General features: G+C 33.8%; 1 protein-coding gene across 2 annotated transcripts in view; it reads left to right on the top strand.

Annotated features, from left to right (window-relative positions):
• LOC145685977 (solute carrier family 53 member 1-like) overlaps positions 1–26,083 on the top strand; it is a 178,176-nt gene extending 152,093 nt beyond the window's left edge. The window contains exon 11 of one of the 2 annotated variants that reach the window (XM_081758777.1): positions 25,185–26,083. In XM_081758777.1, the coding sequence (XP_081614903.1) occupies positions 25,185–25,356 (172 nt within the window). In that variant the 3' untranslated portion in view covers positions 25,357–26,083. The remainder of the gene's footprint in view (positions 1–25,184) is intronic. The other variant, XM_081758778.1, reaches the window with a different exon arrangement.
• Positions 26,084–27,063: the final 980 nt, after the last annotated feature.

The following is a 27,063-nucleotide window of genomic DNA, read 5'->3' as shown; positions in this document are numbered from 1 at the left end:
TTTAATATTGAAAATCACGTACAAAGAATAGGGTTATTAAACCTTTCGCCCCTTTTTACATGGATATTTCTACATCTACGCGTGCATGGCATATACAATCAAATAGTACCAAGAGTCACCAACAGATAGAACAAAGCTCCCGGTAAAGCACATGCATGGACATTCCTTGTTTTTTCCCCTTACCCTTCAGCTATTCTAGGTTTACGAATTCGGAAATTTCTTGCACAGAAATGAGCCAGCTAATGTGTGATAAATCAAGTGAAATAGTCCCTTTAATTCACTGAATATACGGTTATTTTAAATGGCAGAGCTATCTCTCACCTTACAAAATTTGAAACGAAAATAAAATATTGCACTAAGCATTTTCTAAGTAGTCACCATAATTCTACAAAAACGGTTAATTGTGTGTTCTTCAAGTGATAAATTGTCATATTAGTCATGTTTATTTTGTTACTGAAAAGACATTTGGAATGCCTCAGAATTGAGTGATCACTTTTTATATAAATATTATTTGTCATGAATAGTCACAGGCAGTGTTCGAAGTGTAAAAGAAAGGCAGAGGCGGTATGTTTTATTACAATTTTGACTCGACATATCGACTATACAGATATTGAAATACAATGAGAGTATGTAGCCTAAAAGATTGAATTTCTATTTATATAATGACTGAAAACCACTAGAGAGCTTCTCTTTAGTTACGGGGGGAGGATATGAAGAGACTTCGACCAATCGCCAGTAAATCTCTGAAAAAGAAAATAAAAAATATCCCCTTATGTTATATTATAGAGAATTGCTCAAAAACCGAGTTTTTAATTAACAATTTCCTGCGGGAAAACTCCTGGACCCCCACTCAAATGAGGGGTATTCAAATCCTCATAAGATCCGCCCCCTCACAGCAGACAATCACTAAATCCGCCCATGCTCAAAACACGCCACTTATATGAATTAAGACAAGAAGACACACACACATACATACGAAAGAACAATTCAATATGGCACATTAAAATATAAACTAGATTGACTTCTTTGAAGGTATCTCGTTTTAGAAACAAAAGGTAATAAAGATAAAAATAACGGTGTTGTCAACTTAGAAATTATTTTTACATAAGAAATAAAATGTTTTTGCGTGCAAAGCTATTCTACTGCACGTGTGTCGATTACTGTGTATAAAAATGGATTTATTAAAGGTATTAGCATCTACTCTTCCGCGACGGTATGTCTTGATCACTAAAAAAACAGAGGCGGTATGTTATACCACCGCATACCGTCTCACTCCGACCACTGGTCACAGGATCATCTCCATCCAAGTACTGCGTAAAGACATTCGATTACACGATTATTGACGGTCAGGTAGATTATCAACATTGAGATAATTAATAATAATAAAAGTCTAAAAATCAATGAACAACAGCAACTACATTGAACTGCTAAATTTAATTGTAAAATATGATTAGAAAGTTGCAAACAGGGGCGGGCCAAGGGCCGGGCAACCCGGGCGCCACAGCCAAGGGCACCAAAACGAGCTTCAAAAAGTAAATTTTATAACATGTTTTCTACTGACTTTTTGATTTATATTCTTGTAAAGTAGCGCCAATTAGTAGTAGAAAATGGATCGATCTGGAACATATGAGGACAACATCAGACAACTCATAAGCCCCTGGGAAATTGAGCACCGTACACCGTGAGCCCACGGTCTTTTACGACCTCTATTTTAGGGGTGAATTTATTCCCTTTTATGACCACTTTTTAGGGGGTGTATTCGTTCTCTCATACGAGCACATTTTAGGGGGTGAACTCGTTCCCTTTTATGAGCATATTTTTCAACCCTTATTTTAACATAGCAGAAATTACACTGAGACTATGAACATACAGCAGAACAGATAATACATAAGAATACGTAACATAACAAGGGTGAACTCGTTCTCTTTTATGAGCACTTTTTAAGGGGTGAACTCGTTCCCTTTTATGAGCATATTTTCCAACCCCTATTTGAACATATAGCAGAAATTACACTGAGCTTATGAACACACAGCAGATACATAAGACTCGTTCCACCCTTATTTAGAGTATGGTATATTTTCCAACCCCTATTTGAACCCATGGTCTTTTATGACCACTTTTTAGGGGGTGAACTCGTTCTCTTTTATGAGCACATTTTCCAACCCCTATTTTAACATAGCAGAAATACAGCTAATAAAAGAGCATGGCTTATTTTCCAACCCTTATTTTAACATAGCAGAAATTACACTGAGACTATGAACATACAGCAGAACAGATAATACATAAGAATACGTAACACACAAGGGTGTATTCATTCTCTTTTATGACCACTTTTTAGGGGGTGAATTCGTTCCCTTTTATGAGCATATTTTTCAACCCCTATTTCAACATAGCGCATCAAACAGAGACTACGAAACATAGTGAAGATTAGATAACACATAAGAGTACATAACATAACAAGGGTGTACTCGTTCTCTTTTATGAGCATATTTTTCAACCCTTATTTTAACATAGCAGAAATATAGCGAAGATTAAACATAGTCCATTTTAAAGGGTGAACTCGTTTCCAACCCCTATTTGAACATAGCAGAAATTACATAAGACTACGGGGGGTGTATTCCACCCCTATAGAAGTGTACTCGTTTCCAACCCCTATTTTAATGTAACATAGCAGGGCTCTTTTCTCATCCAGGGCTTGGGACCGGCAATGGCGGAGTTTAAAAAAATAACATCATCATACTCTCATAAATGAATAAAGCATAATATCATTAGCATCAATAGTAGTGAGTGAGAATTTGTTTAAAAAATCCTGCATCGAATAACCAGATGCACGACATGCTAGATATAGGAAACAATAATGTCCACAAAATTGAGATAAATCACTTTGAATACGTCTATTATTCCATGTATAATACAGACAGTTTCGTTTTAAAAACCTTATATGATGTTGTATATAGGAAGGTATACCATAGCTATCGAAATACTCTCCCACACACATATTAGATATATAAACAGCAACCCAATGTTCACCAGGCTTATCACTAGAATCAGTGTTTATAATTATGGCGGCTGGAAATGTATGAATAAACAAAGGTAACTCATCAGCAGCATATACACCAATAAAATGATCTTTAGGCAAATTTTGTTGTAATGCTTCATAAAGCTCAATTGTATTTAACATTTTTTTTCTTTAATTAATATATATTTTTCTCTGGAAATCAATTTCTAATTCTGAAGAGAATTCACCATAAATAATTGTTGTTACAGGAGATGGCAGTGCTTCTTTAAAATGAACCTCTAAACGTACACTTCCTTGCCGTTGTGGACTAGTATGAAATGCAGCACTTGCGCTTGAATCAGGAGTTAAATCAAACACCAGTAGAGTATAACCATTAGGATATTCAGCGAGTGAAATATTATTACCTTGATTAGAATAATAAATACCTGAACCTGTAAATAACGTAGAATATGCTTGTACATATAGATTATTATCAAAATCTGGTTGTAAAGGTTTGAAGGGCATTGGAGTTCCATCAACATACAATGTAAAAAATGACATACTAAAATGTTGAAAATTGAATGGATTTGTTTGATAAGTACCATTGAAAGCAGTATTAGTAACAAAACCAATAATAATACGTTTAGGCACTATGCCTGAAAACAGATCTGGAAGTGTACTATCCATAATTCCTTGTGGCAGAGTTTCTGTCTTCACCTGCACTTTTGTTATAGGATATTTTATTCTAAATTTAGGATTTTGTAATACTTTATTTTGTGCTATTTTAACTGCTGGTGATACATCAACCTTTTTCACAAGCAATGTTGCATCTGTAATTACAACTTTTCCATCAGCATCTGCGTCACCCATTAGACAAAATGTAGGTTTAGCTGGAATTAGTTTAATACGCAATTGTACACCATTCAGTAAAAATTTCTCCTGATTGAAAATATCAGCATGAATATAACCCAATAATTCAAATGACTGACTTAAAGCAGTGAGAAGAAAACGTTGTTTAAATCCTACATTATCATCGGCCACACTGTCCATATGACCTGCAGTATCTTTAAACCACATTGATGTTTGAAGATGCGTTGTTTTAGCTTCAGCATTATAATTTAGTAGTTTTTCAATATACGATCGATATGGATATGTGTGTGAAGAGTAGGAAATAAGTTGATTATTTAAATATAATTGCACTTCACTGAACATTGCATTGAGAAAATCATTTACAGGGCCGATTTTCTTATCGGCAGAAGTTAAATTAGAACCATCTGATTTAGTAATTTTACCTTTAACATATAACATTGTGTGCGGTAAGTCAATATAGTCATCCCCATGACCGGGGACTACAAATTCTATTGGTGCATTATCAGTTATCGAAGCCACAGGCTTATATGGAACTATTTTATTACCTATAATACTGGTTTGAGTGGGTAAACCAGCAAATAAATCTAATTCTGATTTCATACACTCACACTGCATTTTTTCTCTTTTCTTACTATTAATATTCACACATGGTAAAATTTACAATACCATATTACGTCTACGAAAATGTAATTTTACACATACACTGCCATATTGGAAAGGAAGTGGATTACCTGTACTATCTCTTAAATCAATAATAATTTGATCAAATTGTTTACGTTGCACGGTGACATAATGAGGATTATCAAAAATATGTACATTATTAATACCATGCTCTGTAATATTTGTATTTATAATACGTAACAATGAAGCTACGGTGTCACCCACCATTTGTGGTTCTACAATATCACTGTAAATATACATAAGTGTAGGTAGCGCTTTTTGTAAATCAGGTGGATAACGAGCATGATGAACAACTGCAATATCTTCTTGTTGTATGTGATCAAAACCTAGTATTCTGGCTAGTTCAGGAGATAGGCGTACTTGTATATGCTTCTCTTGATCTTTTATTACTCTATTAACCTCAATTCGTTTCACTGATGCTTTGACTTTTAATTGTAAATTTAATATATCACTTTTATGATTAATTTCAGATAGAATATCATCAACATTATAATAGTGTCCTGGTAAGATTTGAGTTATGTTCCAGTTTTTTGTATTCATGAGACGATAATAAATATTATTTGTATATTTGGAAACATTCTGAAATGAACTTGTATAATGTACTTCAACAACAGCTGTTTCCCACACTCCCTTCTCCAGTACAATAGGTTGATATAATTTAGTAGTATAACAAGCAAGAGTATTTTGAGGACAATATTTCATAGAACTATTGCTAGAAAGTGTGAGATAAAATTATCACTTTGCTCCATAATCAATCAAAAATATCTTTGGATTTTTTTATCCGTTTCACACCACCACCACTAAAATGAACTTTCTTTCTTTTTCTTCTTCCAGATCCTTCCAACACCTGATTTAATTTATTTTGAGCTTTATTTTTTAAATTTGTTTTAGCTTCTTGCCATCGATCATGCAGAGACTCTTCAATAGGTCTATTATTATCTAGTACATCTCCTGCTACATTAATTCCTGTACGTATCAATTCTTTACCAACAGTTTTTGCACCTTGTTTTAATAAAGGAAATACAGTACGAAATAAACCTCCTAGAAAACTACCAATGCCATAACCTTCTTGATATGCTGTACCTCTATACACGTTATAATCACCTCCTGCTTGATGTATGTAATAATTAAGGTAGGGCTCATTCATCTTTCTTTCTTTCTTTCTATATACTTAAAATATCAATAGAATATTAGTATTATTGCTTATAAGTACACCATTTGCGTTTACGGGGTGGAGGGCCATCTTCTTCGTCCTCTTAGTCTTCTGTTAGTTTTCTAATATAATCTATTCGTTGAGGATTACCAATGTACTCTAAGGGTATATTGGCTTTTGCTAATAATGTAGGAAAAGGTTTCCAGCCAGCAACTGAAATATTTTTCTTACGACATCTAACAAAATCGGATATCAAATCCACTATATTTGCACCTGGAATTAATTTATTATTAATATTCACATTTCCATTATCGTCCCATTGAATATTTCGATTTTGTTTCAATTCACGTAATAAAGGTCTTGCTTTACGTTTACAAATTTCAGGGAGAGTAGATATATCATTTCACCATCCTCCTCCTCCTCCTCATCCTCTTCTTCTTCTTCCTCCTCCTCCTCCGTAGTAGTAGTAGTAGTTGCTGTTGTAACTGCTGCCGGTTTTTGAAATATATTTAAATATTTTTGTAAGACTTCTCTATATTTTGTCCATTTTTCTTCTGCATTTAAACTTATTATTTAAAATTTCTTTCATTTCATCATCAAGATTAGATATCGTTTGATAATGATGTAATTTTTCTGGTGAGATTAAAATAAGTTTTTGTGTGTTTTGCATAATTATTTAATTAAACTAGATAGTATACCTCCAATAATAGGTGCAAGCAAAGCAGTAAGAAAACCACATTTTTGTATAATTATTCGTTTTTTCTTTTGTTTTAATGACGGACCTTTTTTCACCAAATATCTCAGTTCCTTTTTATATTTTTTAGCTTATTTATCTCTGTTTTATTTAATGGAACATTTCCCTGTAATACGTTATAGGAACATTCACAAATAGAGCGAATTAAATCAGGATCTGCATTTTGTAAAATTGCCTTACGTGCTTTCGGTTTTGACTTTGCTAAAAGTTTTAACAAATGTGCATTTTCCTTACTAATCATTTTTTTACGGCTATTAAAGCACAAATAGTTGTTAGAATATAAACCATATTACAATTATTTTTTACAGGTACATAAACATAATTAAAAGAATCTGTTGGAAAGATATTTGTTCGAACTCGCTGCTCATCAGGAGTATTTTGTTTTAAATCAAAGAGTAAATAACCATGTGCAATTCGAGTTGCATCTTGATATGCTTCTTGAATAAATTTTGTATTACCTGGATACAATTGTCGTGCGAGATAATTAATTTGAGCTTGGTCTCTAGGATTTTTAAAACAAACAATATAATGACAATTTAACGAAATATCCCGCATTCCTTTTTGTTGATGGAAAATATTCTGTGTTATAAATATTACACTTATATTTCTATGATGGCTACCCTTAGTAAAAATATCTACAATCCGATGGTCACACTCACGCATTAAATCATCAATAATGACAAGATGTGGACCCTCATGTGCTTGAAATTCATTATTTTGAGGTAAACCTTCTTTAAACGTACAGTTTGAAAGAGTATCATACAACGGCTGCCATTCACCATAACACCATACAATATTTTTAAATAACTTACTATAATGGTCAAGAAATGTTTTAACAAAATATGATTTTCCACAGCCTGTAGGACCTGCTACCATACATGTAAAAGGAATTTTCCATTCCATCTCTATTACAGATATTTTGCTAGAATTTAAAATACTTGTGAGCACATGCTTCACCTATAAATTCTTGACTATTCTTTATTTACAATATAGTATGTTTTAAATCGATCCAAGAATTTTCACTTTTTGGCAGACCTAACCATTTCACATAGGCCTTATTATTTTTCTTTCGCAACACTTTTTCAATTAAATATGTTTTTGGAAATTTCGTTAATTGTAATTCGTGTCCGTAAAATCTTCCTTCAATAGGTTTATTATTTGAGTCTACTAAGTGATATGTCGGAGGATTAGTGAAGAAAACTTTAGCAATTCGAAAAATTTCTGTACTCCAATTGCGTGTAAAACCTCTATCAAAACCAGGACGTTTAAGTTTACTAATTCTTACATATTCACCTATCTTAAATTTACTTTCTCTTTTTATCACAGAAAACTTTTTGCAATAGATGTTTGTCAATAGATGTTTTTCATTTTCTTTTTTAATAGCGTCAATAGGTTTCATTTTAATAGTGGAATGAATAGTATTATTATATTTATGTAGTAATTCCGGCAGAATGCCAATCCATTTATAATTTCCCTGCAGTGTAAATTTTCTCCATATTAAATTACGTAATGATCTATTAAATCTTTCAATAATACTTGCTTTCACATCACTGTACGTGGAATAATGTTTAATGTTATTTTGGTTCATCGCCTTCTGAAACTCTGAATTATAAAATTCTCGACCTCTTTCAGTTTGTAAAAATTTAGGGCTTTTGTTTGCTTTTCTCAGTACTGTTATAAATGCTTGTGTAATTTCTTTCCCAGTTTTATTTTTCACAGGAATAGCCCAAGCATATTTACAGAATGTATCTATCACAGTTAATAAATATTTGTAATTTCGATTAATTTTTGCTAGACCTTTCAATTTTCCACTATTCATTTCAACTAAATCAGCTTGCCATAAATCATGAATCCCTTTCGTTATAACGGGTATTCGAGGATAGTTTCGTCTTGCACTTTTATGTAATTCTGCAACTATTTGTTCTCGAACTGATTGTGACATCATTTCTATATATTTCCCCTAAAATATTATTTACATATTTTACATTGATTATCATTATGCTGTTTTCGATTGAAAAACTTTCTTTAAAAAAAAAGAATTATTTTACATTTTACACTTATTACAATATTTCAATGGTAACTGATAATGTCCCCATGGCAATGTATGAATGTTACAATTAAGAATACATCGCTTGTCATCAAGAGGATCTAAAGCAATTTTATTAACAGATACTGTAAAGATTTCATGTTCTTTAGATTGCAACTGTGTTTGTGTCTTTCTAATAGTTCGATTATTGTTTAAACAATCCTTAAAATCTTCGATCGAGATCATACTCGTGCTTTTTCTGCTTGCTATAAAAGTGAATAGGTCAAACAAATTTGTTTTTCTATGGTTGGTACAGAAAGTAGACCTTCTCCGCTTTTTTGATTACAAACAAAATTTATTCATTCTTCAACTGGTCACTCCTAGAAATTCTAAGTTAATGGCATTTCTCCTTGGTACAAAATGGAATAGATCACTTATATTTATCCCTTCGTTTATTTAAATAGTTAATATGGCATATCTTTGCTTTCTTTCTTGTTACTCCATCCAAATTAATTTTTGCGTTACAGAAATTCTGCGCTAGTTAAAAAGGTCTTTTTTCGCTTTTTCTTTCGTTTATTTGAGTAGTACAAAATTGTATTAAATACTCAGCAAGTTAAAATGGAAAAGTAGAACACCCAAATTTGTTCTTTCGTTCATTGAGCTAGTATAAAGGTATATAAATTCTGAGTTAGCTAAATTGGACCTTCTTCGATTTTTCTGGTTAGTACAAAAAACAGGCCACTCAAATTTATCCCATCGTTTGTTTAAATAGTACAAAAAGGTACAGAAATTCTCAGTTAGTAAAAATGGGTCTTCTTCGCTTTTTCTGATTAGTACAATTTTGTTCTTTCGTGAAAATCCTTTGGTTGCTACAAAATTAAATAGCTCACTCATATTTATGCCTTCGTTTATTAGACTAGTTTAAAATGATATAAAATGATCCTTTGTTTGTTGAAATAATACAAAATGGTATAAAATACTTAACTTCGGTTTTTCAAATTAAATAGCTCACTCAAATGCATTACTTCGTTTAATTGATTTTAGAGTTGACACAAATTATATTTTAAGTCACTCAAATTTATTCCTTTGTTTATTTGAATGCTCCAAAATGGTGCAATTTCTTTTTTTTTCTTGGTGGTACAAAACTAAATACTCCATTGTTTATATGAGTAGTAAAATTATATAAAATAGTCCTTCTTCGCCTTTTGCTGACCCATTTCTCATTGGTACAAAATTGAATAGGTCACTTAAATTTATTCTTTCGTATATTTAAATATTCAGCTAGTTCATTTTTTCTCGTTAGTATAAAAAGTAGAACATCGAAATTATTCTTTCGTTACAGAAATTATGAACTTGTTAAAATGGCTCTTCTTCGTTCTTTTCTGATTGATACAAAAATAGAACATTCCAGTTGGTACAAAAGAAAATAGTCCACCTAAATTTTATTCATACTTCACTTCTTTTTTTTCTAGTTGGTACAAAACTAAATACTCTATTCCGTCGTTTATTTGAATAATGGCCCTTCACTTTTTCCAGTTGGTACCTAAGGAAATAATCCAATCAAATTTTTCTGGTTCATACAAAACTAACACTCCATCCAAATTTGAGTATTACAAAAATGAAATGAAATTCTGAGTTAGTTTTTAAAAAATGGTCCTTCTTGCTACAAAATTGGAAAGCTCACTCAAGAGTACAAAATAGTATTGAACTTCTGAGTCGGTTAAATTTATCCGATTGTTTGTTTCTTTAAATAGTACAAAATGATTTAAAATACGCAATTATTTCTCGTTGGTGCAAAATTGAATAGGTCACTCAAATTCACCCCTTCGTTTGTTTAAATATTAGAACATGGTCTAGAAAAAATGACATTTCTCATTGGTACAATATTCCTTCGTTTATTTAATTAGTACAAGAAGACATATAATTCTCAGCTAGTTAAAATGGCATTTCTCGTAGGTACAAAATTCAATAGGCCACTCAAATTTATTCCTCCTTCACTTTTTCTGCTTTGTACAAAATTTATCCGTTGCTCCGTTTACAAGCTCTCGATGGTCATTATTTTGGAACTTGCAGTGATTGATGAACTATTACTAAATGTGGAAACACCACCTCAATATTTGGCTCCGTTTTCGAGTTTGACCTCGATGGTTGACACTTTTGAGACATGTGATCTTTGGTGACCGATTACTAAATGTGGAAACAGCACCTCAATATTTTGCTCAGTTTTCGAGTCATTAGTTTTTAAGTATGTTGACCTTTGACCTCGATGATCAGTATTTTGGAACTTGTAGTAGTTGGTGGCCGATTACTAAATGTGCAAACAGCACCTCAATATGTGTCTCAGTTTTCGTGTTATTAGGTTTTAAGTATTTTGACCTTTGACCTCGATGACCACTAATTTTGGAACTTGTAGTACCTGATGACCTATTGCTAAATGTGGAAACACCACTTCGATATTTGGCTCGGTTTTCGAGTTATTGGGTTTTAAGTGTCATACAAAGGGCGTATCCCACATAAACTATAAGACCCAGGTAAAAATAGGTATGATATTCGTAATCAGCATGTCCGAAAAACCCCCATATACCGAGTTTCATCCAAATAGGTTAAAATTGTCATAGAAAGGGCGTATCCCACATAAACTATAAGACCCAGATAAAAATAAGTATGATATTTGTAATCAGCATGTCCGAAAACCCCCATATACCGAGTTTCACCCAAATTGGTTAAAATTGTCATACAAAAGGCGTATGCCACATAAACTATAGGACCCAGGTAAAAATAAGTATGATATTCGTACTCAGCATGGTCGAAAACCCCCATATGCCGAGTTTCATCCAAATCGGCTCAAAGAGCGTGTCGAATCGCTATGTTACATAGGTATTCATTGTCTTAAAATAGGGGTTGAAAAAAAATCTTATGTAATTTCTGCTATGTTAAAATAGGGGTTGCAAAAGTAATTATAAAAGAGAACGAGTACACCCCTTAAAATGTACTCATAAAAGGGAATGAATTTTATGTATTCTCTGGTCTGCTGTGTGTTCGTAGTCTCAGTGTAATTTCTGCTATGTTCAATTAGGGTGGAGAAAATGAATACACCCCCTGTGCTATGTTTCGCAGTCTCTGTCTGATGCGCTATGTTCAATTAAGGGTTGAAAAAGTAATCTTAAATGAGAACGAGTTCACCCTTTAAAATGGACTATGTTTAATCTTCGGTGGAACGAATACACCCTCATTATTGTCTTAGTTTCATGTAATTTCTACTATGTTCAAATAGGGGTTGGAAAAGGGAACGAGTTCACCCCTAAAAATGTGCTCATAAAAGAGAACGAGTACACCCTTGTTATATTATGTACTCTTATGTGTTATATAATCTTCACTATGTTTCGTAGTCTCTGTCTGATGCTCTATGTTGAAATAGGGTGGAACTAATACAACCTCATTACACCCTTGCTATGTTGTGTACTCTTATGAAAATGGAGGTTGTTGTGTGTTACGTAGTCTCACTGTAATTTCTGCTATGTTAAAATAAGGGTTGGAAAATAAGCCATGCTCTTTTATTAGCTGGGGGGGCGCGGTGGCTCAGTGGTAGAGCGTTCACCTCTCGTGCTTGGGGTCCCGGGTTCGATCCCAGCCCCCGCCAAGTGAACTTTGTGGTGGACAAACACCGTGCTCGTGGGTTTTCTCGGGGTACTCCCGTTTCCTCCCACTTTCTTCATTCCACCATTTCACTCATCTCTCATTATCACCGTCTCCTTTAGCCTAACCGGCATAACCGTGGGACGTAAAACTCAAAGATTTCATTTCATTTTCTTTTATTAGCTGTATTTCTGCTATGTTAAAATAGGGGTTGGAAAATGTGCTCATAAAAGGGAACGAGTTCACCCCCTAAAAAGTGGTCATAAAAGACCATGGGTTCAAATAGGGGTTGGAAAATATACCATACTCTAAATAAGGGTGGAACGAGTCTTATGTATCTGCTGTGTGTTCATAATCTCAGTGTAATTTCTGCTATGTTCAAATAGGGATTGGAAAATATGCTCATAAAAGGGAACGAGTTCACCCCTTAAAAAGTGCTCATAAAAGAGAACGAGTTCACCCTTGTTATGTTACGTACTCTTATGTGTTATCTGTTCTGCTGTGTGTTCATAGTCTCAGTGTAATTTCTGCTATGTTAAAATAAGGGTTGAAAAATATGCTCATAAAAGAGAACGAGTACACCCTTGTTATGTTATGTACTCTTATGTGTTATCTAATCTTCACTATGTTTCGTAGTCTCTGTCTGATGCGCTATGTTGAAATAGGGGTTGAAAAATATGCTCATAAAAGGGAACGAATTCACCCCCTAAAAAGTGGTCATAAAAGAGAATGAATACACCCTTGTGTGTTACGCATTCTTATGTATTATCTGTTCAGCTGTATGTTCATAGTCTCAGTGTAATTTCTGCTATGTTAAAATAAGGGTTGGAAAATAAGCCATGCTCTTTTATTAGCTGTATTTCTGCTATGTTAAAATAGGGGTTGGAAAATGTGCTCATAAAAGGGAACGAGTTCACCCCCTAAAAAGTGGTCATAAAAGACCATGGGTTCAAATAGGGGTTGGAAAATATACCATACTCTAAATAAGGGTGGAACGAGTCTTATGTATCTACTGTGTGTTCATAATCTCAGTGTAATTTCTGCTATGTTCAAATAGGGATTGGAAAATATGCTCATAAAAGGGAACGAGTTCACCCCTTAAAAAGTGCTCATAAAAGAGAACGAGTTCACCCTTGTTATGTTACGTACTCTTATGTGTTATCTGTTCTGCTGTGTGTTCATAGTCTCAGTGTAATTTCTGCTATGTTAAAATAAGGGTTGAAAAATATGCTCATAAAAGAGAACGAGTACACCCTTGTTATGTTATGTACTCTTATGTGTTATCTAATCTTCACTATGTTTCGTAGTCTCTGTCTGATGCGCTATGTTGAAATAGGGGTTGAAAAATATGCTCATAAAAGGGAACGAATTCACCCCCTAAAAAGTGGTCATAAAAGAGAATGAATACACCCTTGTGTGTTACGTATTCTTATGTATTATCTGTTCTGCTGTATGTTCATAGTCTCAGTGTAATTTCTGCTATGTTAAAATAAGGGTTGGAAAATAAGCCATGCTCTTTTATTAGCTGTATTTCTGCTATGTTAAAATAGGGGTTGGAAAATGTGCTCATAAAAGAGAACGAGTTCACCCCCTAAAAAGTGGTCATAAAAGACCATGGGTTCAAATAGGGGTTGGAAAATATACCATACTCTAAATAAGGGTGGAACGAGTCTTATGTATCTGCTGTGTGTTCATAATCTCAGTGTAATTTCTGCTATGTTCCAATAGGGGTTGAAAAATATGCTCATAAAAGGGAACGAGTTCACCCCCTAAAATGTGCTCGTAAAAGAGAACGAATACACCCCCTAAAAAGTGGTCATAAAAGGGAATAAATTCACCCCTAAAATAGAGGTCGTAAAAGACCGTGGGCTCACGGTGTACGGTGCTCAATTTCCCAGAGGCTTGTGAGTTGTCTGATGTTGTCCTCATATGTTCCAGATCGATCCATTTTCTACTACTCCAATTACATAATCTTTTTCCATTCCATCATGGAAGAAGAGAGTTCCATAGTACAGGACCTACATGAAAAGGGTTTCTTATATTGCTATGCGTAAAACACATTCAACATATGTGAAATGTATTTATTGATATTTCACGTTATTAGAATAAATTGTTACATAGTCGAATATATGATAGAATGACTCCTGATGTTATTGATACATATAACAAAACAATTTACATTATAGCAGTAATCATGTCACCATTCAATATTCAGTAAAAGCTGTTTGATATTGATTTTGTTTATACTAATCGGTACATTAATAATAATAATAATAATAATAATAATAATAATAATAATAATAATAATAATAATAATAATAATAATAATAATAATAATAATAATAAAGACAATGTAATTGATTAACTAACTAACTCTGTGTCCTATGGAACCCAGAGGTTCAATGCCGCGTTCACAAAAGCTCTCCACTGACTTCTATTCTTAGCCAATTAGATCCAGTTTCTACTTTGTATTCCTATTTCTGCGAGATCCATCTTAATATTGTCCTCCCATCTGCGCCTGGGTCTTCCTAATAGTCGTTTTCCGATTGGTCTTCTGGTTAAGATTTTGAAAGCGTTCCTACTTTCTTCCATCCTGGCTACATGACCTGCCCACCTGAGCCTCCTAGATTTGATGACCCTAACAATGTTGGGTAAACCCTATAAATTGTGTAGTTCCTCGTTATGAAGTTTTCGCCATTCCCCATTCCCGTTTCTCTTGGGTCCGAATACTCGTCTCAGGATCTTGTTCTTAGGTACTTTCAGTCTATGTTCTTCTCCCAGAGTAAGCGACCATGTTTCGCAAGCATACAGAACAACAGGCATGATTATCGTTTTATATATTTTAAGCTTCAAATTCCTCGACAGAATTCACGACGACAAGAGATTTTGAACTGGATAATAATACGAATTCCCTGCTTTTAGTCGACATTTAATTTCTTCGTGAATGTGGTTTTCGTCTCTTAATATTGATCCTAGATATTTGAAACTATCCACTTTATCAAAAGTATTATTCGATATTTTAACGCAACCATAATTTGCCGTATTATGATCCATGTATTTAGTTTTCTCTGCATTTACTTCTAAACCCATGTCCCTGCAAGCGTTTAATAAGACCTCTGCTTTTCTTTCTATTGTTCTCCTATCATTCCCTATTAAATTTACATAATCGGCATATGCCATAACCTGGTGAACCCCATTCAACTCTAGCCCCTGATTGCTATCTTTGATTTTCCTTATAGCGTATTCCAGAACAAAGTTGAATAATAATGGCGACAACGCATCTCCTTGTTTCAGGCCATTCTAAATGTGAAAGCTCGTGAACAAAAATTTTCCTATCCGGACTTTACTTTGGGATTCATTTAAACATATCTTAATTAATCTAAGTAGCTTTTTCGGTATTCCAAATTCTGTAAGAATGTTGTATAATTCTTCTCTCCTAACCGAGTCGTACGCCTTTCTAAAATCAATAAATAATTGATGTACCGGGGTATTGTATTCCCACTTCTTTTCGAGTATTTGTCGAATGGTAAATATTTCATCGATTTCGTCTAAATCTGCACTGATAATCCCCAATAATTTCATCTGCGTATGGGGTCAATCTTGCTGATAGAATGTTTGAAAGGATTTTATAGGATGTTGACAGAAGAGAAATGCCTCGATAATTATTACAGTCAGTTTTGTCGCCTTTCCTGTGAATTGGAACAATGATTGATTCTTTCCACTCTGGTGGTAATTCTTCCTTGTTCCAGATAAGGAGAATGAGTTTGTTTATCTTGTTCCACAAGTTTATGCCTCCAGCTAAAATTAACTCAGCCGGAATCTCATCTACACCCGGAGACTTGTGTTTCTTTCAATTTCTTTATAGCGATTTCTACTTCTATTCGGTTAGGTTCTGGGATATACGGTTCTGCGGTGTGTATCAGCGGCGTAGCATAAGGGAACGCCGGTATGCCCGGCATCCCCTATTAATAAGAAAAAGTACGTATTTCATTGTATATAAATTGTTTGCTTGTAATTATCACAATTATTTCCACTGCAATCTTCTAGATGTGCTCTCTCGCCTTACTTTGATAAGCGGAACCTACGCATGCGCGTCACTCAGATGCACATTTTCTATCTTTCCTCTTGTCGTATGCTATGTTCTTTGGGCATCCAGGCCTACTGCAAGAAACGGGGTTTTCGTCTGCTTTCTGTCGAGTGCGCATGCGCAACTACTTGCTTACTTAACTCCCTTCATCCCTTGCAACTCTACATTTTCCTTTAGATATACGCTGGCATATCTTCAAGTATTTCCAACTCTACCTATTTTGAACTAAGCTATAGTTTCTGAACAGAACGTACGAGCGCTAACGTCAAGGAAATAGAACAAAACAGAAATGGCTAGTTCAATGCCTTTTTGAAGCATGTCGGCTATGTAAATAATAGTATAAAAATAGTTATGCTTTAATCGTAATTAAATGCGTCGTAACTGTAATCGTAATTAAAGGCAAACTATTAACCTTCATCATAAATACATAATATGTCCAGTGGCGTGACCAGAAACTCTTTGAGGGAGCTCACACACGCAAGCATAAATATAAAGCATTCTGTATAATCACGGTCACCGATCAGGTAGACCAAGAGAGCCAGCATTCCCGACCCTCGCAAAGATTGCTTGAGCCCTTCAGTCATTGGCACATATCCCGAGGAAATTAGGGGGACATGTTCCCTCCACTCGATTTAAAATTTTGATGATTTGTATCCGAATACCACAAAGGAAAGTGGGATGAAATTGTTTCCCTTGACTTGTTTCATTTTAAAAAAAGAATCGTGTTTTTTTAATATTTCATTGTCATTAATTATTGTTAGTCTATTGTCAACTATTTGTTTAATTCCTGTAACGCTTCCTATAATGCTATTGTGATCATCATAATTTTGAATAAGAGTATTGTTGCGCCATACATAGTTGATTTTCTTTCATCGTTTTAAGGAAGTCATTATTTATATTATTACAAAACAAGTGTCCTAAAATTTTAATGTGGATCATTGTGGATGCGTAAATAGAAACATATCAATTATAAATATGCATGTATTCAGATTTCAGAATGTGTTCACGGCACTTGATACGTATCACACTTTCATCTACATCGCCTGGTATATAATATACAACAGGTTCACCTCAGAAATCAGATTCATCTACCGTAATATGAGTTTCATCACCCCTCCCCCCCAGAGTAAGCCTCAAATATGCCCTCCTCCCTCAAATCTGCCCTCCTCCAAATGTTGAAGACAACTCTGATCCTCCACAGCATTGTTTTTCAACTTCATAAATATTTTGAACATCGCTTTGAAAAATGGGAACGGTCTTACCCGTTCCCCGAATGTTGAAGACAGATTTGCGCCTCTGCCTTCAGTATCTGGATATCTGACAACGAAATAGACTAGAATAGTGGTGACGTCATTTCCTCTCCGTTACCATGGTGATCGCCATTTTGTTTTCTATACAAACGTGAGTGTGTAAATGAGGTGTTGAGTAAACAATGGCTGTGAAATTATTTAGAATTTTTAAATACTTTGAGAACGAAGTAAAATTGGAGGAAAAAGGCGAAAATCCTCTTGAGTCAAATCAAGTGTCTTCCATAATGTATGATGGTGAATGTAAATATTTAAAAGGCAGAGTGGAGGCAAACATGAAGAACTGAAGTTGAGGTAAGTTTGTATCCATTATTTGTTAATATAAATGCCTCGATGTATTGCACAGAAGGGGAACAAACCTTATGTAGAGATCGTGTGGATTTGTCTGTATCATGTAATATTACAATTGTGTGTTCTGATCGAATCATATTTGCTCATTTATTTTGCCTTAGTAATTTTACGTTTACGATTAAGAATTTTATGTTGCCTACAGAATATCGAAAATCTTTAGTAAAGAATTTTAGGATATTGCTTGTTCCATTTCTGCTCAATTACATTAATGCTTACAATCAAATACATAACATATCACCATTTATGCGTTATTTCTCAGCCTTCGCTCGTGTTTGTATAGAAAATAAAATGGCGATCACCATGGCAACGAAAAGGATGTGACGTCACACTATTTCAGTCTATACATACTCAGAAACAGGCCCCCAGAGTTGGTTTAAGTGTTTTCTACTTGCATCTTCAAATGATATACGTATACACTCAGGCCTATATTCACAAATGGACGTCTGAGTTCCGGACTCAGGATGACAAATTTCTAGGGGCGACTTTTTAAAGAACGAGATTGAAGTATGATATGCGGAGAAAGAAGCTGCCCACGAGAAAGAAATAAAGGGAAATATACTGGAAACAATGTTCATACAACAGCGGGGACAAGTTTTCTTGTCACACGGTAGTGGTAAGAAGAAGCTGAGACAATTGCTTATTGGCTTCTGACGTAATCCACGCATTTGCTTCTGTATGCCCCACTAGGCCACCAATTAGGGGGCCTCCCCCCTAAATTTTTCACAACCCTGTATTTCCCATCGGTATAGCTATGTATTGCTGTTTTTAGTAGTATTGTATCGCACAAGTGACTAACTTTGGCATCCTCATTTCGGAATACCACGCTACGCTACTGGTGTGTATTTCCCTTTCTCCACGCACATTAGTTTTTAGCTGCGTGTTAAAGAATTCGTCAAAGAAATCTTTCCATCTATTTAAGATGCTATCCGTATCAATGAGAACTGTACCGGAGGTTGATAGCCTTTCTTAAATTCGCTGATCCCCTTATGCATGTCCCGAATGTTTTTATTTTTACTATTATCTTCAAGTTCCTTAATTTTAGCTTTCAAAAAATCACGTTTGTTTGTTCTAAAAGTTTTTGAAGTTTCCCGCCTGATGTCTACGAAATTTTGTGTAGTTATTTCATTCGGATTTTGTAGCCAACTAATTTTGCCCGTTTTCTTTGCCTCTAGCTGAATGCATTCCTGGTCAAACCATATGGTTTGTTCCTACGTATTTCTGCGTATGCTACTTTTTCTTTTGCTGAAAGTTTAATGCTATCTCTAATTTCAATCCAATTATCCTCGACACTAGTGCACTCTGAATCTTCTAAAATCGAGAATTTATTCGAAACTTCAATTTGGTATTCCTTTCTTACCTGGCTCTTTTTTAATTTCTTTAAACTAAACCTTTCCGTTTTCAGACATTGAATATTTTCTTTATTCAACGATAATCTCTCTCTTATTATCGCTGCTTCCAGGTAATCAGTGTCACAATCAGCTCTTCTAAACGACCGAACCTTACAATGTAATTGTTGCCACATGTATATTTTAAGTACTAAATATACCTATATCATATGTTTGAGTATTTTTCTTTTTCAAAAATTGATTCAAAATATTAAAATCACTGTAATAAAATGTAAAATATAGGCTAGAACTAGGGGGCGCCAAAAAGTCATTTTGCCCGGGTGAAAATTTTGCCTTATTCCGCCCCTGGTTGCAAACCACTTGTTCAACGCAACTATGTTTGCTAAAACTTCAAATAGAAATCTAAATGACTTAAGCAGCTCTGTAACAGAGGAGATGTTTGACAAAACAAGGCATAAAATATTCTGTTCTCCCTTTGTTGAAATATTGTTTCACAAAATAACAGGCGTAGCAGCTTTGAACACTGTTACAGGTCGATAAATGATTTCTATGATTCACAGGTGTTACTGAAAATCGATCAGCCGTAGTATTAGCCGAGCATGTGTGAAAATGAAATGAAGTCTTTAACGTCCCACAATTATTGTCATTTAGGCTAAAGAAGACGAATTATTATAAAGAATTGGTATAGTGGTAATGTGGGAGGAAACGGAAGAACCTAGAGAAGGCCCATGAATATGATGTTTCCCCATGTTAAAAGCATTCTAATATTATATTGTGTTTGACAAAGACGAATGGTGTACGAGTACTATAACATCCATAAGATACTTCCTTTTATTTTCACAAATTACAGCTTTTAACTAGGTACACACTTTTTCACATCTTAACTGTTAATTAAGCACTCACTTTCATTTTTTTTTTTTTTTTTTATCTCTTTGCAACTAACAGCTGTTACAACTTGTTACTACCCACCACCTATCTACACACTTTTTATCTATTTACTAGCTGAAATCCATATTTTTCGTACGGGAAGAATAAGTTTATAGGAAATATGTGAAGTTCCTTTACTATTATGATATGAACTTTAATGGAAGTGTTATTATAAAAATCCACAAGATACATACTCGGCATAAATTTTAAACTCCATATTTCTTAGGCTATGCTCCTTAATCAATGTGACATGATAGAAAACTTAAGGCAGGAACTATGTTCCAAGATTCATTTCAAATTGGATCATACCTCAAATAGGAGCTGACCTTGGGCTTAAAGAACACCAAAACTGTCACCAATCAACGTAGGGATCCCGAAAACTATCGATTCGACACTAATATTGGTCATTTTCAATTATTTTTACATGCTACCATTCTTCTCTCCCTCAGGAGTACTGATGAGTGATGAAATCGGATATAAATGGAATCTGAAGTGTCACTGTTCATCTCAGCCACCCCAAACTACGATTTCGACATTAATACCGGCCTTTTTCGACCATTTTTATATGTCATCATTCTTACTCCCCCTAGGTGTGATTTACCCTCACTAGAGTCTGGATTTGGACCCAAAAGGTATTAGAACTATAACGAATCAGCTAATAGACCCCGAAAACTATGAACTCGACACTGATATCGGTCATGTCGATCATTTTTATATCTATCCCTCTCCCACTCCCCTTAGGTAAACTAGGGGGTCTTACCCCAACAGAATTATTTTCCAGGCTGTAAGTAATATGTATATCAAGTTTGGTTAAAATTGCTCCAGCTGATCTAGAGTTATGCTAGAACACACACACACAGAGATTCATTTTGTGAATCATTAAACCATTAGTCCAACTCATTAGACTCTCTTTCTGTCCTTTCTTTACCTATTGTGCCTCCTTTTACTTCCTTATAACACTGTTTTTCTTTCACTGGTCCTTCTTCACCTTTCCAGTCTATTACATGTCCTCTTTTACTCACAAGTTTATACACATCACGTTGTTCTCTCTTTTCAATCTCACTTCGTCTTTATGCTGTTTTATCCATTCTTTTAACCCCTTTCCTGTGTCTTCTATATACTTCATGTTATGCTCTTTACAATTAATTCTCAACATTACTCTTTTACTTCATTGTACCTCATTCTCTTTTCTCCTTTACTCCAACCAAGACTAATATTCTAGTCCTTTTTCTTAACGTTCTTTCTCCTTTCTGAACAGCTTTTTAAGAGTTTCTGTTTTATATCAGTAGTTTCTATCACAAAACACCTTTCTCCTTCGTTTCCTTTCACTCTTATTCCTTCTCTTCTGTCTTATTTTTCTTTTCCTAATTTTTCTTAACTATATCCATTTCCAACAGCAATCTGTGAATTTTTTTGATGTTATCTTTTTCTCTTCCCCTCGTTGTCAAGCATTTTTCCCTTCTCTCCTTTGTTTCTATTGGTTTGTTTTAGTAATCTCATCATCTACATCACTTCTTTTATGGCAGTATAATTCTGAACAACATTCATTCTGATTCTATTTTGTTTTGAACCTACCTCCTTCTTCCTTATTGTCATGTCCAAAAAATTGATTATATCCTTTGTGTCCTATCTCCTTCAAATGTCTCTATGTATTTCCATATTCCCAAACAATTGTCTACATATCTGGAAAACATACAGTAAACAGTTTTTTTTTCCTTTTCCACTTACTGTTCCCACGTGTTCATTATAATTTCTAATAGTACCGGTTTCAATTCTTATCTTTCTTTTATTCTCATTATTTTCAACGAACTGAAAAAGTTCTTTACTGAATTCTTACTGAATACTGAAGTCTGTGTTTGTTTGTTTGTGTGTGTGTGTGTGTGTGTCCGTGTCTGTTATTTGCGAATTTTTCAATTTTGAGCCCTCCATTCGATAAAGCATCAAAAATTATCTTAGAAAGTGATGGATTTTTTTTTTCTTTACGTCACTTTTACCGTTCGCGAGATATTGGCCAAAAAAGTTCCAATTTAGAGAGATTTAAGGAGCCATAACTCGGGAACCGTAAGTCATACAGAAATTATATTGGTGTTGATCAATTCTAAGAGGATGATGAACATTTGGTACCAAATAGTAACCAGTGGCCACTGGTAACTGGCGACCATTTCTCAGATATTGGCCAAAAAAGTTCGGATTTCGGGAAATTTAAGGAGCCATATCTCGGGAACTGCAAGTCATAGAGAGATGATATTTCGCGAATTTTTCAATTTTGAGCATGTGTCTTCGTAAATCAACATATCGTAGAATGTTTTAACAGATTTCCTCTTTCGTATAAACTAAACACTTTCTCATCACTCCCGATTACACGGTTTCAGAAGTCTTGTGGGTTGTTGATGTGGGTTCTTGCAAACTCTAAGCGAGCGTTTATATGTGCATCTGTTAGTTTGACCTACAAAGCAGAACAAATAATATGAGTACAGTTATATGTCTCTGCACTGCATTCCAGACCTAAAATTGTTTTCAGGGTTGTTGCAGCAGCGAACAGGTTGCTGCGTTAGCTTCAATAATCGAAGCATTTTCGTCTTCCGTTGTCACTTATGGTCTAATCAGTTTCGTTTTAGTTTGTATCCCTGTTCCCCTTCTGCTTCCAATCGTTCAATTCAATATTTTACTGTTTTAATATCCAGGCTCATGGCTTGAACAACTTGCTTTTCTGGCATTCCAGCTTCCCATTGCAATTATTTTCCCTCTAGTTATGAGACAAATAGTCTACCATCTTTTTTAAATATATAAAAGCAATTTGCCGTAGACAACAAGCAGTTCTCTTGGAGCATTCTAAACTGTTTTTTATTCATTTTTTTTTTTTTTTTTTGGTGGTGGTGGTGGTGGTGGTAATATGTGTTTTCTTAGCAGCTAACTTTCAGTTGATGCTTTGCAATGAAAAAAATGTTTCCTTATGATGAGTCACAATCAAAGAATCTTATTATTATTATTATTATTATTATTATTATTATTATTATTATTATTATTATTTTATAACTTTTTAATTTTACTCTGTAGTGCACACACTGATTTCCCAAATCAATTTCAGAAATTTTATAATTTTTCTTTCTTCCATTTTCTTATTGTTTCCTCCTCCATTTCCTTTTCCACTGTTTCAATATGTAACAGCTTTTTATTTTTGGGAACTATTTTCACACCTATACTGAACATTAACGTTTCTCGTTTCTTACTCCTAAATTAATTTATTGTTCTTCTATGTTTCTTACTCTATTACTTTTTTGCCTTTCTCTTATTGAAATTATTCAGCAATTTCTTTATTCTTCAATCTTTCATTTATCCTACTTCCTTCCTTCTCCTCTTATGAAGCATCAACGAAAGGTCTTACAACTAAGTCTTCTTTAATTTGTGATTCTGTGCTTTTAACCAATTTGATAATATTTTTTACATATGGATAGAATAAATAAATCCTGCCGTAGGAATATAAAAATTAAAATAAGAGATATTAGATGAGTTATGAAAAAAAAAAGAACATATACTGGAGAACCTAAATATTTATTTTCAGAGTTTGACTAGTCATTATTGGACAAAGACAAAACGTACTTCTAAAAAACTAGTTTCGAGAAAATCACAATTTTTCTTTTTACCTATAAGCCACACACTTACTGATACGATAAAACTTATATTAATGATAACATCGCCAATCAATATTATATACAGGTTTCTGCTTTCTATCAGTTAATGCTCCATGGTCACATGATTTATCTGCTGTTTAATAGCTCAAAACTGCAGTTAAGGTCTTGAAACAATTTTAATGAAAGAAATGTAGACTTTAGTCAAGAAAACCAGCAACCTAGCGATGGGACTCGCGATGCAATGTGCTGACCACACATCTCCTACTTATTAAGAAAGATCGCCGGCTGGTTAGCTTAAGTTCTTCAGTGTCATGTGCCAGGGAATTCAGTTTTCATTTTAGTTTAGTAATGGATTTTAATCTCAAATTAGATATTTATTTTATTTTCCCTTTTGCAGTTACATTGCTTACTAAGTCAACGGTAATCATATTAGGAAGAAGTAAATACTGAAACTAGAATGTAATATTGAAGTATGTATTTAAAATAAAAACTTGATTTTGAGAGTAAAATGCTATTAATTAACTAGAAAAACAATTGAATTTCGTTTTGTAGTGTAAGACTATACGAATTCAATGCTCAAACTTGAAGCAGTACATTTACTATAACTACTGGTTGCAATAGAGGAAAAAGATCAAAGATAGAACCTGTTCCTCGGACACTGAATCCATATCAGAAAACCATTACTCGCTATTTCTTGATCTTTTTGCTCTATGGAGAGTAATATTAAAACTGGAAGTGCTAATTGATGTCTCTGATTTCCGGTTTGCAATAGAAGAATGAAATTAGAGGTGAAACAACCTGGTGATACTAAATTAATATAATAAATCTGATTATCGCTATCTATTTTCCTTTTATTCATTATGGAATCAGTGTTGTAGCCGGAAATCATAATGTTTACCACTTCCGGTTTGAACAGATAGATACAAGTCAAGACAAAATTCATTCTTGTAACATTGAACATGTCAAAAAAAAAAGAAAGAAAAAAAAAGCTTTTTCGTATCTCGTACTAATTTTGCTCTATGGAAATAAGAATTGAAACTGGAAGTATTAGTAAATTTGAATCATTCCCAATTTTAGTAGAGTGTTGTGTGTGGTGACAGTATGTTGTCTGGAAACACTAAAAACAGTTTGTCGCTATCAGTTATTGTTTTTGTTCTATGGTGGTAACGTTGAAACTAGAAATGATTATTTCTACCACTTCTGGTATGAATAAGGAATTAACGGAGGGATTGAACCTATTCTTGAGACGCTAAATCAATTTAGAAAACCGTTTTTCGATATCTCTGACCGTTTTTACTCTGACACCTGTCAACAGATAGACGAACATAGCAACGCTATAAAGTTTGCGTCACTTATGCATAAGCATAATTTGGAAGTCTAATAATATACGAAATGTTTATTATTATTTCATTACAGACGATTCATGTGGAACTATTTGCGAGTTGAGAACGAGCATGTAAATAATGTAGGCAGATTTCGTGCTGTTAGAGATATTTCTATAACTCCAAGAGCCCCAGCAGAAGAAATAGTAATTTTAAGAATGATGGACCATGAGGATGGTGTTGTGAATCGTAAAGCTCGAGATTAAGTTTAGAGGAGACGAATTAGATTCACGTTTTATGTTTATTTATATGTCGATGTCACAGAGAAGGAGAAACGTTAACTCCTCTCTTCATAATTTATTGGAGAAACTTCCATATGTGAACAGTTCTTTGTATTATTATTATGTCTTGTATAATTTAATTGTGTAAAATACTAATTAGCAATTAATCTGCTAATTCTCTTAGATTGCTTAAAATGGTATACCCCTCATGTTCTTTATTTCGTTCCGTGATGGTGAAATGTGAGAAAATATTATGTAAATTGTAATTGTTTTTCTCCCACCACACACATGCACACTTTAATGTTTTGCTAAAGAGTCTGTGCTTCTGTCTTGTAAATAATATTAAGGAGAGCGAAAGGAAATGGAATAACTTCAACAGTTACTCTTATTCTATAATGTCACAGTAACTAATTTCAATATTTCGTAATATTTGAAGTTTCGATGTATTTTCGAAGCAATTACTATCTAGTAGAGGGAAAAAAATGTTAAGTTGGTCACCTGCTTAACTGGGCTTTATATTTCTTGGAACTATGTTGTTTTAACTACATGTGTTTGTTAAACCCTTAAGTTGATTAACTTGTATAATCTGGAAATATTCTGTGAAACTGAGCTAATCAACTTTATTTCATTGTTCACAACAGTGTTGAAATGGTTATGCTCAAGATGGTATAAATAGGTTCTTGTACTGCTAAGATCCCATTCACTGTTATTTACTTTTGCATCGGTAGCTCTTTCACCCCCCCCCCCCCTTAATAATCTTTCAGATTATATCATTGTTTTTAAATGATAGGCTTCTAGAAAAGAAACAAAGTTTAGCTAATGTTATGTGATATATGTTCGCTTTGAGGCATATACTAACTCAGAATGAAAGATGCACATTCACTTATGAGTTAGTTTCGATGGAATCTGTAATTACTGTAAGAAATTTGTTTTTGGAGAGCTTTTGATTTACATACGGTACTTCAATGTTCATAGGTAATCAACGATACCTGTTTATTTGAGGAACTGTGAAGAAAAAATTCAAATATCAGAAGAGAACGATACAATTATCTGATCGCTTAAGCTGTGTTAACTAGGACAGTTCCCATAATAAAAGAAAAAAAGTATCATTCACAGTTTAATATGTATTCGAATCTTTTAAGCAGACGAATATGTAAAGGAAAGAGTTCCTTAATTAAATAAAGAATATATGAAATAAACAACAATGATTTCAGAGAAGAATGACACAAATTTTCTCATAGATCGGCAATAATATTTAATAACACTAATAGTGTAATTAAAAACTAATTTGAATTTTCATTTTAAGAAACTGTCTTCTCAAAGAGCTGAATTAGATTTAGTTTTGGAATTATATGATATGTTCCTGCTTCCATATTCTTTGGAAATTATTTCATGATGCAAGTTGTAAATGTTATTTTAGACATCTGATGTAAAAACTCTTTTTTTCAATATAAGTTTTATTGTTATTATCTAATAAACCGAGTTGTCCATTTCCAAAGTTCATTAAATCCACTAAGAATTTGTATTGACCTAGAGGCATATCTTGCAAGGGGCACGCCTAAACCCACCATCTTTTAATATTCGAAACAATGTCATTCAATATTTCCTGCATAAACTATACGTGAAATTTTGCTGCTTCTGCTGTCTAAATTAGAAGGAAAATTGCACATTGTTTCGATTTCGGGTAAAATT

Source organism: Thermobia domestica, chromosome 5 (assembly GCF_964235325.1).
Source record: "Thermobia domestica chromosome 5, izTheDome1.hap1.1, whole genome shotgun sequence".
In the NCBI taxonomy this organism is placed as follows: domain Eukaryota; kingdom Metazoa; phylum Arthropoda; class Insecta; order Zygentoma; family Lepismatidae; genus Thermobia; species Thermobia domestica.
This window is presented reverse-complemented; position numbering and strand designations above follow the sequence as displayed.